This window comes from Seriola dumerili, unplaced genomic scaffold (assembly GCF_002260705.1).
Source record: "Seriola dumerili isolate Sdu_G_001 unplaced genomic scaffold, Sdu_1.0 BDQW01000025.1, whole genome shotgun sequence".
In the NCBI taxonomy this organism is placed as follows: Eukaryota; Metazoa; Chordata; class Actinopteri; order Carangiformes; family Carangidae; genus Seriola; species Seriola dumerili.
Genome location: NW_019174280.1, coordinates 9,441,990 through 9,456,590, shown reverse-complemented (window position 1 = coordinate 9,456,590; position 14,601 = coordinate 9,441,990). Strand labels below are relative to the sequence as shown.

Genomic DNA, 14,601 nt, shown 5'->3' with positions numbered 1-14,601 from the left:
GCTGCATCTACATTTTTCAGACTAGTAGTCATGTTCAAAGAAGTTTATTTTATTAACTCACCATGTCAAATACTTTGAGATTACACCAAAACAAAGAAGGACGAGTTTAGCAAAGCTGAGTCAGGTACATATTTACACAGGATTTACTGTAAACCACTTTGTACTGCTGTTGAAATAAAGTGCTGTATAAATGTAGTCAAGTAAAAGAATGTAAATAGAGAGGATGTGTTCAGTATTTTCAACCAGGATGAGAAAGGGTTCCTCACAAAAACTACATATGATTGTAACTAATTTATAACAGTGTATTGAACATATAATGAGTTACCACTGCCTGCAGCTTAAAGTTCAGAGCCCTTGTTTTCACCACCACTCGGTCTGTGTTTCTCGCCAGGCCTTGCTTTTTCCATCCATTCTAATTCTCGGCGACCATCTGCAGCTCCCAATCAGACCTGTGTGTGAACTCCGTGCTCCACAGGCCAACAAAACAAGCAGAAGGGTGTGATTTTCATGGGGCGAAGCATTATGCTGCTGTGAAGAGTGGCCCTCTGACGGGATAATTGTCCCTCCTGGAGGTGTGAAACGGCCAGGAACCAGGCAGAGGGGAAAACCTGGGAGTGACCAGGAGTGACACCTCCTCAGGGCTTCTGAATAGGCCTCATAAACCAGCAGTATCCCCACTGAGTCTAAATCTTAGGCAGGGTAAAGGTTTGGCAGGGCAGAAACACAGTGAGGCTTTCTTCAGCCAGAGGTGTGGACTGTTAATTACCCTTGTTTACAATAGGGTTGTAATTAGACATTAACTTTTTTGATTTGCCCACAGTATTTCTGTGGATGTTTTTCACTTTCAAATAGTCATTGATAAAGACTGAACTCTGGTTGTCTTTCTTGTAACTGCTGGTTTTCATTAAATTTGTGTTTTTTATGTAATTTATGTGGTTCATTATCTTAATGGTGACTGTTTAAAATCAGCTTATGGTGTTTAGGGTGTTAGAATCTCATGGTTTAGCGGGAGGGGAGGGATTGGAGTCCCACTGAGATGGGGAGTTGCCCCTTTACCGCCTGCAGTGCAAAAACACACACACACACACACACACACACACACACACACACACACACACAGACACAGACATATGCACACATTCAAATTCACACAAACAAATCATAATCATGACACACTCAGACGTTGCTCTTATTCCCTGTCTTGCAGAGAGTTAGATAGCTTCCATTATCACTCTTATATTTATCTGTGCAATATGAAGCTACAGCCAGCAGCCAGATAGCTTAGCTTAGCATAAAGACTTGTAACAGGAGGAAACAACTAGACTAAATCCACCTACCAGCACCTTTAAAGCTCACAAATTAACACATTATATTGTTTGTTTAATCTTTCCATAAATCTAGGCACAAAAAAACAATTTGCTGTTTCACAGGGGGATATGTGTGGGTCTTCACCGAGACTGCTCCCAGCCAAGAGATAGTACAACACATAAATGTCTGGAAAATTGCGAATTGTAGTTCTTACATGTATGGTTTAAAAGAATGAGGTATAACATGTTAGGTAGAGAACTTAAGAGGTGCTGCGAGGTGGATTTTGCTACTGTCCCACAAAGCGGGGTTAACTGTTCTCTCCTGGTTCCAGTCTTTATGCTAATCTAAGTTAAAAGACTGGTACATATTTTCCATATAGGTATGAGAGTGGTATCAATCTTCTCATCAAACATCAGAAAGAAAGCGAGTAAGTTTATTTCCCAAAATGTCACACTAAGTCACACATTTACTGTATGTAACCTTTACTTCAGGGTATATTAGAGGTGCACACATTGGATTTAACAGAAAATATGTAAATACATCAATATATTTTACATGTGCAATGACTTGTCATCTGGTGCAACAGAAACTGTTTGCCTACAATGGTATAATTCTGTGTAGTGTTGTGTCTTTGTGTTGTTTTTCCCGGCTGACAGACGCTGAAGGAACAAAGTGGATTGTTTGAAAAGTGTCCGTTTATCTGCTCCACCTACCGGTCCATACAGGCAGGTGTAACCTGATGTCAGTTTGAATTTGAATCTCAAAAAAAATCCCTCCCTGCCTCACTGTTAACGTCAGAGGGAGTTATACCAGTCACTTCATTCTCTCTCACTGAACGCAAATGAACATGAATACAGTGCTATAGTCTCATATGGAAGTGTATCTTCCTGTAGGACATATATTTGCATATTCCCCAGATAGATTTTCTTCATTGAGGGGTTTACTCCGTGTGTCATGTAAAGTTACCTATTTTTTTCTAAAGTTAGTTGAGATATTCTATTTTTTTAAATTGTTTTTATTATCATTCTTTGCATTTTGGACATGTAATAATGTGATTTTCCAGTTTACCCTGACTGTTTGTCATTAGAGCTTACCTTGGGGACTCTAACTGCAGAACCTTATTGTTCTTCTCCCTAACACTGAAGATGTACCTGATCACCTTTCTGTTCAAACCAATGTGTCCTTTTGTGCATCCAGCATGGACAGGCCAGTGCAGCCTCATCACTGCAAGAAGACTACAGGAAATGTCTAGAATAAGTCATTTCAAGACAATGAAATACTTAAATAAAGATTTGGTTATAAATGAAAGATAGTAAAAACAGACTTGTTTATATATTGTCACTAACTGACATTTTACTATGCAATGGTTTAACAGATTTACAGAAAACAAGCGCTATTCAGCAAGTTCAACGGTGCTCAGCCTCCTCCACACTAAACTAGACTGTGGTCACATTAATGACAACAGAGGCAGAGATAAGACTAAGCTGCAGGTTGAAGTATAAGCCTGGTCTGCTGGGTGGCATTGCAGAACCGGTCTTGACACAAAGGAGTATTTATCAAACTCTGTGGAACCTTTCTGGTAACATGATCCACTGTACATTGTAGCTGCTAAAGCTCATTGTGAAAAAAGTCCATGATATAAATCCAAATGTCATTTCAAGTCCTCCTCTAACCCCTCTCTTTAGACTGTCTTTCTTAGTGACACTGAGGGTCTTTGAGCTGTGAGAAGTTACGTTGGTTGTAAAATCAACATATGTTCAAAGACTTTGTGTAATCCATCAACCCGTTAACTGCAGGCTGTGACATTATACTGCTTTTAACGTCTGGAACAATCATGATAAATAGTTTTTTTCTTCAGGGGAAGACTTGCTTTTATTTGCTCAGAAACCAGTTTCCTTCCTGGGGAGGAAAGTCCAACGTTGCCTTCTTTCTGTCCTCTGACAGGAGACAATAATGGACCTCATTGTTGAGGTTTACCCAAGCTTTTATCACCTAATCCAGCTACTCGGCTGCTACTGCCACTGCCCAGTGAAACTTTTAGATATTGTTAATATGAGTTGCTCATCCTGTTGAGCCTTTAGCATCCTGTTGAGCCTTTAGCATGATGGCAGCCAAGCTGATTTTTCTAATCAGTTTAAATGTAAATTAGGTTTTTGAAAAGTACAATGATACAAATGAAAATGATTCTGCTCAGGCCACGCCCTCGCGGCGTCACCTGGTAGATGTGAGGTAAGTGAGACGAACTTCTAGTCAGACCAGCTGGCAGCAGATAAGAGAGCTGAAGCCTGCTCTACAGGTCTGTCGGGGGAGCTGACAGCAGAGAGCTACATGCAAACACACCTCCGTTTTCTCTGTTTGTCTCTAAAGAAAAGAGCCAAGCCATTGTCATGAGTCTGTCGGGCATGCGGTTTTGTGTGTGTGTTTATGTGTGTATGAAGGCAGGCCTAAACTGCCATTTTCAAATCCTCTGGCCATGTTTGAACTGCTACAAGTTTGCTTTTAATGTACTGGAATTATTTGATTTGATTGTCCCTCTATATTGCGTGTGTCCTCATTACATTGCACTATTCCCACTCCCATATCAGTAATAAACTATTGCTGTGTGATGACAGCTGCTCACTCTCTTCACTTCCAGTGGTGCCACAGTATCTGTGACCAGTGAGTGAGTCAGAATGAATGTCATTTGCATAAAACTTTAAAGGCAATAAATTTAAAAAGGGCAATCAATAAAGAATTTTTTTTTTAAATTTAGGCTTTAGAGAGAGTCCTCTAATCCATGGAGTGTTTGGTTAGTTTTATTATTTTTATAATAAATCACAAAGAAGAAGCAAACCACAAACAAGATCACCAACTGCTCTGATTTTATTGTTGCCATTTCTTGTTTTTGTGTTGATTCACATCTTTTATTTTGTGTCAGTTCTGATTGTGAATCATCCCAACAACCAAACCTCCCCTATAGACAGTGACTCGTGTCGTGAGAGGCCTGTTTCCTTCATGTCTGATAATAGATAGGTATGTGCAGATATGTGTGTCAAGGATAAGTGTGCCTGCTCTGTAATCTGCTATTGCAGAGATGTGAATTTTGAAGATGGTATGTCATTTGTTCAGAAATACCCTCATGGTTGCCACATACCAATGGCATGCGCACGGATCACTAAATGACATCACATTTAACAATAGACAGGATGAGAGAGAGAGAGAGAGAGAGAGAGAGGATTAGAAAACAACCACAATGAAGATGAAGGACAGGAACACTGTACTGTCACCTGTGTTCTTGGAAATATTAATTTCTCAGTCACATCTCCATTATTAAGGTTACACTGTGAATGACACACCAACAGTAAAACAACTCTGCTTCCTTTTACTGTTGATTTAAAGGAAATATTCCTCTCAATTAACACATGAGCTGCGATACTTCTCTTTCTTACAGTTCATGAAAAAAAGAAATCTGGGAGATGGTTTAACATGAAAATGACTTAACATCACATGATTAAACCTGTAATCTTGGGTTTACTCAGAGCAACAACAGCGAAAGCCAAATTCTACAGAGGTTCATGCAGCAGGATGAGACTGTGTCATGATCCTGATTCTTGAGAGGCCCCACAGCAAGTTTCTGTCACGTCATGAGTACATGACACACCAGTGGTGGAAAGTTGTGGAAAACTGTTTCCCTCAGTTTCCAGTCTTTATGCTAAGCTAAGATAGCTCTCTCCTGGCTGTATAGCTTAATATTTACCAAAGACACACAGGAGTGGTATTAATCTTCTCATCTTCCTGTTGCTAAGAAAGCGAATAGATGTATTCAATTCAATTCAAGAAACTTTATCTAAAGGGCACATATAGCAGACATTAAATATTTCCCAAAATATCACATTATTCCTGCGAGTGAAGTAGAAGTAAGGAATACTTCTTCCACCCCATAGCCAACTCTAATGATTATAAAAATTAATTTTCAGTGGAGCCGCTCCTGACTGATTATATCTCATTATGTCCTCTATTAGTCTGACTTTCTAATGGTATTGGATCATTGTGTTTTAATATTGAGACGTCTAGTGATGCTAAAAAAAAAAACTGATTCATAGGAAAGTGAAGTTTTTCTTTTTCTCTTCTCAGTAAATGTGCCTCAACCACACACACAGACACACTCCTTTGATGGTGGTGACACAAACTGGAGTAATCCGATTTACTGTGACTAACCGGACAACAACCAGTCGCTCTCTGCTGAACATGTCCAGACAAAACTTATCGCTCTCTCAGAAAGCCGAGCGAAACACACAATATCTATTGTCATTAACCCATTAGACTACATCATGTGTTGGCAAACAGTCATCACTGTCTGCCCGTCTGAGTTTTGGGGAACTTGTGTTTACCTGTTACCTGCATACACTCATACTGTGTACCTGCTCTAATATATCTACTAATATAATTGGTGTTTGTATGTGTGTGAGTACATGTGTGCTTATCCACACGTGTGTAGCAGAGGTTTTGTGGGACAACAAGAGCTGTACTGACTTGTACCGTGCCCTCGCTTGCTTCACCGCCACCATGTGTGATAAATGTCACAACATCCCCCACTGCCTCCCTCCCCTCCTCATCCCCCAACGCCGCTGTGAGAACACCTCACCCCCTTGATTCCCAGACATGGACACACCCAATGTACAGACTCACCTCCAATCAAATCCAACACTTCCCATATGCAAAGAGGGCTCAGTATTCCCTCCTAAACATGGTTCATTTTCACTTCTCAAAACTATAACACACGTAATCATATTTAAACTCTAAACTGTGCATCTCGCCCTCGCTTCTCCAGCTTAGTGTCAGATTAAGATGCTGTTTGATAAACAGCATGAAACCAAACTAAATCTTACTGCTGTGGCACAATATTGAATCTTTATTCACTGTAGCTTTGATATTAATATTCACCTATTTGGCACAATAGGAAAGCAAAATCGGCAAGATCAGCTATACATCTTTAATCTTGAATAATATAATATTGTATCTTTCTTTTTATCTTACTCCATCAAAGTCATTGTGCAAATATGTTTTTTATTTCATTTTTGTAACTTATTTTTTGGTAGAAATCGCTGATTGTGCTCTGGCTAGCTAGGTCATTATACAAACAATCTGAATCAGCCAAAATCATTCTTCAACCATGGACTGCAAATTCATTCTGTCCAGAAAGTTACACTCACAAAGAAGTTGATCTGGAAAAGAAACTCATTTCAAAAAAGAACAAAAGCAGAGGCTCTTTTGGGCTGTTTTAATCCACAACCAATGTGTATCTCACACTTGCTAATGACGACTAGTCGTGTCACTCCCGAAAAAACCCCCAGCCAAGCCTTTCAGGACAGATTGACGTTGACTCTTTTAATTCATATCAGAAGAAAGGTGTTAAGATCTGACGTAGCTCACTCCTACTCTCTATTCTGGTCAGATAATAATACAGTCGTTTACTGGTAATCTTCAGGACAATATGTAGGCAGATGTGTCCTGTAGAGAGGACAGTGTGTTGATAACAATGATAAGATTGTGTGACACCTATAGTGAGTAAACCATCACTCAAACTTTTGTCAGATTGCGCCTGTTTTTCTTCAACTTAAGGAGGTGAAGAGGGCTGAACATGATGGTTTCACAATAAACAACGACATCAAAGATTTTACAGTATCATTTAATAGGAGAATTAAGAAAATGGCACTGTCTTGATGTATTATTTAAATACAAGTATTACTGTGTAATATTAGAATTTAAGAGGACTTTTCAGTGTTAATTCATCCAACTGGTAGCTGTTACAATGACTCTCAACATACTGTATTTGATTATTTGTCACTTTGTATCACACATACATGAGTTGCAGCACCGGTGCCCACACACATATATCTAGTTTATCTAGAATTTCTAGTATTGTGTGCTGCTTATTGCTGCATTGATTCTTCTGTACCTCTGCAGGATATCACATTATAGCATGTACTTGTATAAGCATTGCAGGTTGGTGCTGCATAGTACTGAAGCTGTATTGGGTGTTTCATTGTCTATGTTTTTTGTGCTTACACTGCAAAGCCAGACAACAAATAAGTGTCACAGTATGATTGTGAATTCAGGGAAAGCAAATAAAGAGTCACAACTGTTGATTGCACTACTTTCTCACAGCTTTAGCATCCTTTGTGTCCTGAGCTGTGGAGAGCTAAATAATGTCCAGCATGTCTATAGGTCGTCAGTAACATAATGAGACCTGAGGTGAGGCCTGATTGAAGTGCTAATGTCCTAATCATTGGCTGAGTGCTGAATGCACTCTTCAGCTGTCTCATCTCAGAAGCTGCATGCCCTTCAGTTCTGCACTGCTTTGATCATGTGTGGTCACTGATGTTCACTATGAAGTCATTATGTCCCTTGATGATTGAAGATTAAGGATAAAACTGACAACATACAGTATAATAGAAAGAGCTCTATCTGATAACTCTATGAATGGCTCAGGTGTATTTCACGCCCTTGGATATGACATTACAGAGTCTTACAATGCAAAATGAGGAAAGGGTTGTAATTATCCACGTCTGTCAATGGTGTTTGCGAGTGTTTTGCATATCAGCCTCTTCATGTATTACTCAACTGCATGAATGACGAACTCAGCAGATTCATGAAGGCAAACTAAAGCTGTTAACTGTGGGACAGAAGTAATAGTTGTTGCCTCCAGGCACAGTCACACTTAGGAACTAGGACGATTCTCATTGGGGTTGCTCGACACCGAAACTGACAGTTTATGTTTTGAAAAACACAATGGAAAGGTTTTTAATAAACAGACTTGCACCCTTAATGTGAGTGACAGGCTGGATTTTTTTATGCAAATTAACTGTACAAGTGAATTACATGGGAAATTGGGAAATAGTATGCAGTATGCAAAAATACACTTTATAAGAATAGTGTGTTGTTTAAAATGTTAATTTGCTCATCTTTAAATGGCAAAATGAACATAATTTTTTAGGGTTATGTTGAGTTGGTGATTTCTTCAAGATCACCAAACATCTTCAACGTGAATTTTATAATTGCCACCCAGTAATAATGTCACACCTGTCACAGATTCTCAGAAACACACGGTCAGCCAGTAAGGGAAATACAACAATAACAACAAAAATCACAACAGAGAGTTTTTTTTTTCTCTGTGTGAAAGAGACACTGTGAGCCATGCCAAGTCCTCCCGAAAGCATAACTGTTCAAACTGCCAATTTAGCTGACCGAGAAGCAGCAGCAGTGAGCCAATAGGCTTTGTCCTCATCCAGGCAGACCTGTCGGTGCACCTGCTGATTCCCAGGCCTCCTTGCCAATCTTCGACTACAGTGAAACCCAGCAAGAGTGAAACTGGCCCAGAGCCAGAGGAAGAGCTGGTTGACTACTCCTGACACAATCACTAAAAAGCAGGGGATCCTGGGAGGAGGACCAGCCCTGAGTGTGGATGTGAGAAACATAGATGACTAACCATGAGAAGAGAAAGAGAGGAGGAGGAGGAGAAACAGTTCACTGAACTCCTGGGAACCTAAAACCTGTCCGACGTGGGCTTCATGATTGCTCAATGAGTATACTATGACTGCACAACGTGAATGAGTGCCTGTGTTTGCATCATGGATGCATGTATAACCACATGAATTCAGCACTGTTGAATAATATTTTTCATATTTGATATTTTTTTGTGTTAAAGTAGATGACTTTACTAAAACATCTATGTTTTTCCTTTCAATGAGGGAACGGAAAATTTTCAAAGTGGAAAAGAGTCATAAATAAGACATGACATTCAAGTGTGTTTATCAAAGGAGTCCCACGACCTGTCTTAACCCTGGGCTTCAACCTTTCAAGATGTTAACCATAACCGTAGTGCTCCCGGCTTTCATTTGCCCTCAAAACACAGGGGATGCCAACGTGATAAACCCTTTTGTCTATCAGCATTTAGATGCTATTTCCAGTTTATTACAACTTTGCTCTTCTGTACATGATTTTGTTTTCTATCAATCAGGACATCAGTGCACTCAATACATTAATTGCTGAAATCTGGGAACACAGTGACAACAACACAGTCTGTCAGGGGAAAGAAACACAAGCAGTCAGACAATCAGACAGGTTGTAAACAAGCCAACAGTATAGATGATCTAGACCTCTTTATTTGGAGATTAAATGAAATGTGATCACCCCAGAAATAGTCACATAAATTCAGCTAACCTGGCGTTACTTTGAAACTTGATCATATATCGGGCTGATCAAGTATTAACTTGGCAGAGACGGCGTTGTTACTATTGATATAAATAAAAGCCAAAAGTACAAAAATGGCATGACTTGATTTTTTGGACTGCAACAAGCTGTAAACACAACAGTGATCGTCATAATTACCTCATAAAGTTTCCATGGCTAACATGTTAGCCAACAGTGGCTCAGCCAACTGCTGAGAAAAATATCTGATTCTTTAGCCGCTAGCTGCTTTGCTATGTTCTCAAGATAGCCACTAATTTTGTCTGCTATTTGGTACAGAGCAGGTAGAAACTTTTAGCTGAAAACAGGCAGCTCTCATCTGTGTCTGGAAATTATGCTTGAGCCCGGAAAGTGAAACAAAACAGTCAGGCCTTGAAACCAAAATAAGCTTAAAGACGTTAAAACACTCAATGGAACTGAGGGCAATTGCAGAGTCGGTGTGATAATTCTCTGTGTTCATCATTACAAATGGCCCCTTTCACATTACACATAGTCTTTTGATCCACCGTTAATATATTAATATAGATCATAGCAGCTTTACATCCTTTTCATGTTCCTCTCAGCGTGTCAGTGCATCAAGCTTTCCAACCGGCCATGACTGGTACCAACTGCTCCCTGAGAGTCAAATGAAAGGTCATGAGTCAACTTGTGTCAGCGGTGTCAAATGACAAAACAGCAGCTCCTTCTTGTGACCTCTCCTTATGAGGTCATTAGGCCGAGAAGTATGATGTCCTGCTTTAACCCATTGATAACAGGCGTTCAAACAGAACCCTGACACATGACTGTGTGACGGACAGCACGCTGACTAATGGCAAACAGATTGCGAATGTATTGGGGTGAGTGCATGTTTTTAATCCTCATGCTCATATGTGACTCATTCACCCCGCTCAGAACAAATGCACCGAAGAGCTGTTAGGTCTTCAAGTGTTTTATCCCCCTTCAATGCTCCATCTTCACGTGTCTCCCTGTCACGTTTACCCCAGATTGTTTACAAAGAATACTGTGTCCCACTTCATTTTCCTCCGACCCAGTCTAAAAACAAGCATATGCCTTTTGATTCAGTTTTCAAAGGTCATTGATGTTGTTAAAATTCATAAACAATGTGCCAACTCCATTGTTGTAGTAAACCAACCCACTGCCGCTGTTTATTGTCAACCAATGAGTCTGACTCAATCGGTCTCCTCTGAATGTCACTCTCCCATGTCTCTAGCCCTTTCGAAAAAGGCACAACCACACAAAGCAATCAGTCACAGCATGGCACTGCCAGACTCCATCAGCACTCATGTGGATTGCATTAGAATTGGTTGCCCCACAGCACAGCTGGAGGCCAGAGGTTACTTATCATATCCTTGGACAGGGAGACGGTTCAGGAAAGGTACCTGGTGTGGTGATGAGGATTATTCAGACTCCCTGTAGAGAACAGTGCTTGCTGCTTTTCAATGCATTTCTTTTTGAAAACTCTTCCCTGAATGTAAAGTAGCTGCTACTATCAGATGTAACTGCAAACATTGCTGTTCTAAAAATACACATAACACAGGAGCTATAATTTGCACTTCATTTATTTGCATCACATGACTGCGACATGTAAAAAAAAGACACACAGGTTAGAGAGGGAGATGGACAGTGATACAAAATTAAACATGATTTTATGGAGTACATAAATGCATTTAAAATCCATGTCTTATCTGATATTTCATAAACATAAAAATGACAAATGAACTGTTTTAACAAACAGAATATAATAAACATTAAACTGACTTCCACAAGAAGCATAGTAAAGCCTTGCTCTGGTTCTGGTCAAATATATACGCTTGTATATCCACCAGATATCATCACATTGCATTTCAAAATATGATTTTCTTCTGTACAAATGTCACAGACACAAAAGCTTTTTCTTTAAAAAAAAAAAATGCGTATTACCTACACTTCCATTCACACAGAGGGCTGTTTAGCATCCTATTCAGGAGATAAGGATTGTATTGAGCACATAAACAAAGAGGGGAGTATAAAAAAAGCCAGGCTGACGGTGGAGGTGGTGGGAGGATCTGCAGGGTGGAAGTCAAGACTCCTGCGGTGCTTGCTTTTACAGATGCAGATTGATGAGAGACCAGAACAAAAAGCCAAAGGTTAGAGTTCCCGGGCAACCTTTCACATTTCACAAGAGGATTTTCAAAAAAGTTCCTGTGCCAATCTGAACATTCAAACAAAGGAAATACATTTGTTTCTGATTTGATGCAAACAAATCCTCCTGCTGTGCTTCTTTTTCATAAGTGTTAAAAGACCTGATAAAATTCTAATCAAAATGAATGTAAGGTGTGATAGGTTTGTTAGTTGATTAACTTGAGGGTCAGTAACCACCCAAACCAGCCAGGGGAGCTTTCACACACAGGTAAGAATGTGGCACTTCGCACTGCAACCTGAACTTGCAGCTGCTGCATATAAATAAGCTGGTGCAGCCAGACAGCAAGAATACAACAAAGAAGTGGCTAACACCCATCTGCTCAAATAAAGCCCTGATACTTTCCGTTTCTCTCTCGCGGACGTTAAAAGGCTGCAGTTGGTGGCAAAGCTCACCATGCAAATTCATATAATTTACATGATGCCCTGTTTTTCTTTTTTTCTCTCTCTCTCTCTGTGGCTGCATGTTCAGCAAGTTAACTTGATACGTTCACCTCCTTTAAAGTCAATTCACTGCCCTTTTCTCATAAGTGGCTCACCAGTGATGCATCCACATCAACACAATATTCATGCTTCTTTTTTTTTATATGTTCTTCTGTTGCTCTGGAACAATGATTCATTTAAATAAAATGTAAACAACACTGCTGTCCTGGGGTCTATCTGATGGAGCTTGTGACCAGACCCTGGCTGAGAATGACCCAGAATCCTCTCTGCTGTCTCCAGTGATGTTCGTTTCCAGTGCTCACTGTGCCAATGTTGTTTCTCTTGCACCATTGGGCATCCCAGAGTGATATAAGCCAAACACTTAACAGGGAAAGATGCTAAACTACCACCGATGGGACCTGTGACATTAAGTGAAAGTATTTTGAATAAATTAAAAGTTTTGTTCACAACCCACAGGGTTAACAGTCTGAGTTCAGATGAAGCAGAAGAACTTCTTCCAGCTGCACCTGGAGAAAGCTTTGGTGCGCCTGTCAGAAAACCTCCTCTTCTTGGTCTTGCGAGCTTTGTTCTTAATGGCGGCAAAGATGGCCGCATCGAATGCCTCCTTCAAGTTCTTTTGTGTGAGTGATGAACACTCAATGTAGTCTGATGCCCTGATCTTGTCCGCCATGCTCCGGGCCCGGGAGCTCAGAACTGGCTTAACATTAGATCTGTCCAGGTTGATGAGGACATTCACGTCCAGTAAGAGGTCAGACTGGGTCCCAACAAGGATGATGGGCGAGGACGGGTTATAAGCCCGGATCTCTGGAACCCACTTCTTGGTGATGTTGTGAAATGAGGTGGGGTTAACCATGCTGAAGCACAGGAGGAAGACGTCTGTGTGGGCATAGGATAGAGCCCTGAACTCGTCAAACTCCTCCTAAATGGAACATGACGACAGAAAGCACGAGTTAGTCAATCAAACTATGAACACACATGAGTGAAAGGGCTGACTCACTTAAGTGTCAGAAAGAGACGGTCCACTAAAATGCATGGTGAAACCTTGTTACTGAGTCACACATTGGATTAATGTGACACAGTTTCATCTGTCATTGTAAAAAAGTCTGTATATTGTATTAACAATAGGGATTTGATGCTATATATTGTGTGTAATAGACAAATTATCACTGTTTACAATGACCTCATCACCAGAAAGCAGCAGAATTTGGGACTTTGAATTGAATACTATAAACAGCCAGTAGAAATAGCATGACAGTATTTGTCTACATAACAATTTGTTGTTGAAAAACAAACAAAGAATCTAATGGTCTTACCTGTCCAGCAGTGTCCAGAAGCTGAACTTTAACTGGAGATCCCTCTACTTGGACATGACCTGTTGGAAACCAGAGAGATGAATCAGTCAATTTCAATTCAGTTCACTTTATTTCAGACATATTTCAAAGACAGAAAACATCAAAATCACACACATAAAGCACATTTAAGGCATTCACATTGGACAAAAACACTTATGTTTAAAGTTTAAAAGCCCAGTTTTCAAATGAAAGTCTTGTATTAGTAACCAGTAAGTACACATAACACAACACACATCTTTTCAGAATATATTCAGGCTTGTTTAATTGTAGAACACACAATATTAACTTGTATTGCCTTTAAGTCCATAATACAAGCTATAGGCTATAACCCCCACTCTGAACAAACACATCACACCAGCACACATGCTACCACTCTATTTTAAACATAGCATGTCACTCAGGAGCATACGGTCAGGAAAATGACCTTGGAAAATGTGTTAATGGAAAAATATGGGTTCAGATCACTCACCGGAGAAGACATCAAAGCCTGTCTGCTTGTACTCTGTCGGGTAACCATTGGTGGTGTAGCTGACAATCATGCTGGTCTTCCCGACGGCTCCGTCTCCGATCAGCATACAGCTGATGACACCGGGCTCCAGCTCATCCTCCCGGGTCAGCCCGCAAGCGGAAGGGACTCGGGACTCGTGGTAAAAGTAATCCATCTGAGGTGGCATGTCGAGCCGCGCATGAAACTTCTGATTGCAGATTTGCCTCCTGTCTGAGCTCTGTGAGACTAGATACTGAGAGTCAGCTGAGTGGTCTGTGTCTCACATACTTCCAGGCAGCCTGTCCAGCTCTGACTGACGGGCGACATGTGGGGGGTGGGACGGTTCTAGGGCAAGTTTGTGCTCAGACAGGTTGTGATTTGCATAGACACTCCCACCGAGAAAAGAAAGCGTTAGATAGATAGATAGATAGATAGATAGATAGATAGATAGATAGATAGATAGATAGATAGATAGATAGATAGATAGATACTATATTACTTAAATTACTATTACATACTTAAGTTTAATTCAAACTTACATTTAAACATTTCATTATATATATATATATATAATTTCTTGTATCTATTATTGTTCTGCAATGC

General features: G+C 40.2%; 1 protein-coding gene across 1 annotated transcript; it reads right to left on the bottom strand.

Moving 5' to 3' along the window:
- Positions 1-11,078: 11,078 nt before the first annotated feature.
- rhov (ras homolog family member V) lies at positions 11,079-14,300 on the bottom strand. Its single transcript, XM_022768633.1, has 3 exons — positions 13,981-14,300; positions 13,473-13,531; positions 11,079-13,078 (listed from the first exon to the last, which is right to left on the bottom strand). Exons 1-3 carry the CDS (start codon positions 14,183-14,185, stop codon positions 12,632-12,634), a joined length of 711 nt encoding a protein of 236 aa, XP_022624354.1. The 5' UTR covers positions 14,186-14,300; the 3' UTR covers positions 11,079-12,631.
- Positions 14,301-14,601: the final 301 nt, after the last annotated feature.

Excerpts from the sequence above, each read along its gene's own strand:
- rhov (XM_022768633.1), bottom strand. The coding sequence starts at position 14,185 with ATGCCACCTCAGATGGATTACTTTTACCACGAGTCCCGAGTCCCTTCC. Across the intron at positions 13,532-13,980 it reads AGGCTTTGATGTCTTCTCCG|GTCATGTCCAAGTAGAGGGA; the intron begins GTGAGTGATCTG and ends GGTTTCCAACAG. Across the intron at positions 13,079-13,472 it reads TTCTGGACACTGCTGGACAG|GAGGAGTTTGACGAGTTCAG; the intron begins GTAAGACCATTA and ends TGTTCCATTTAG.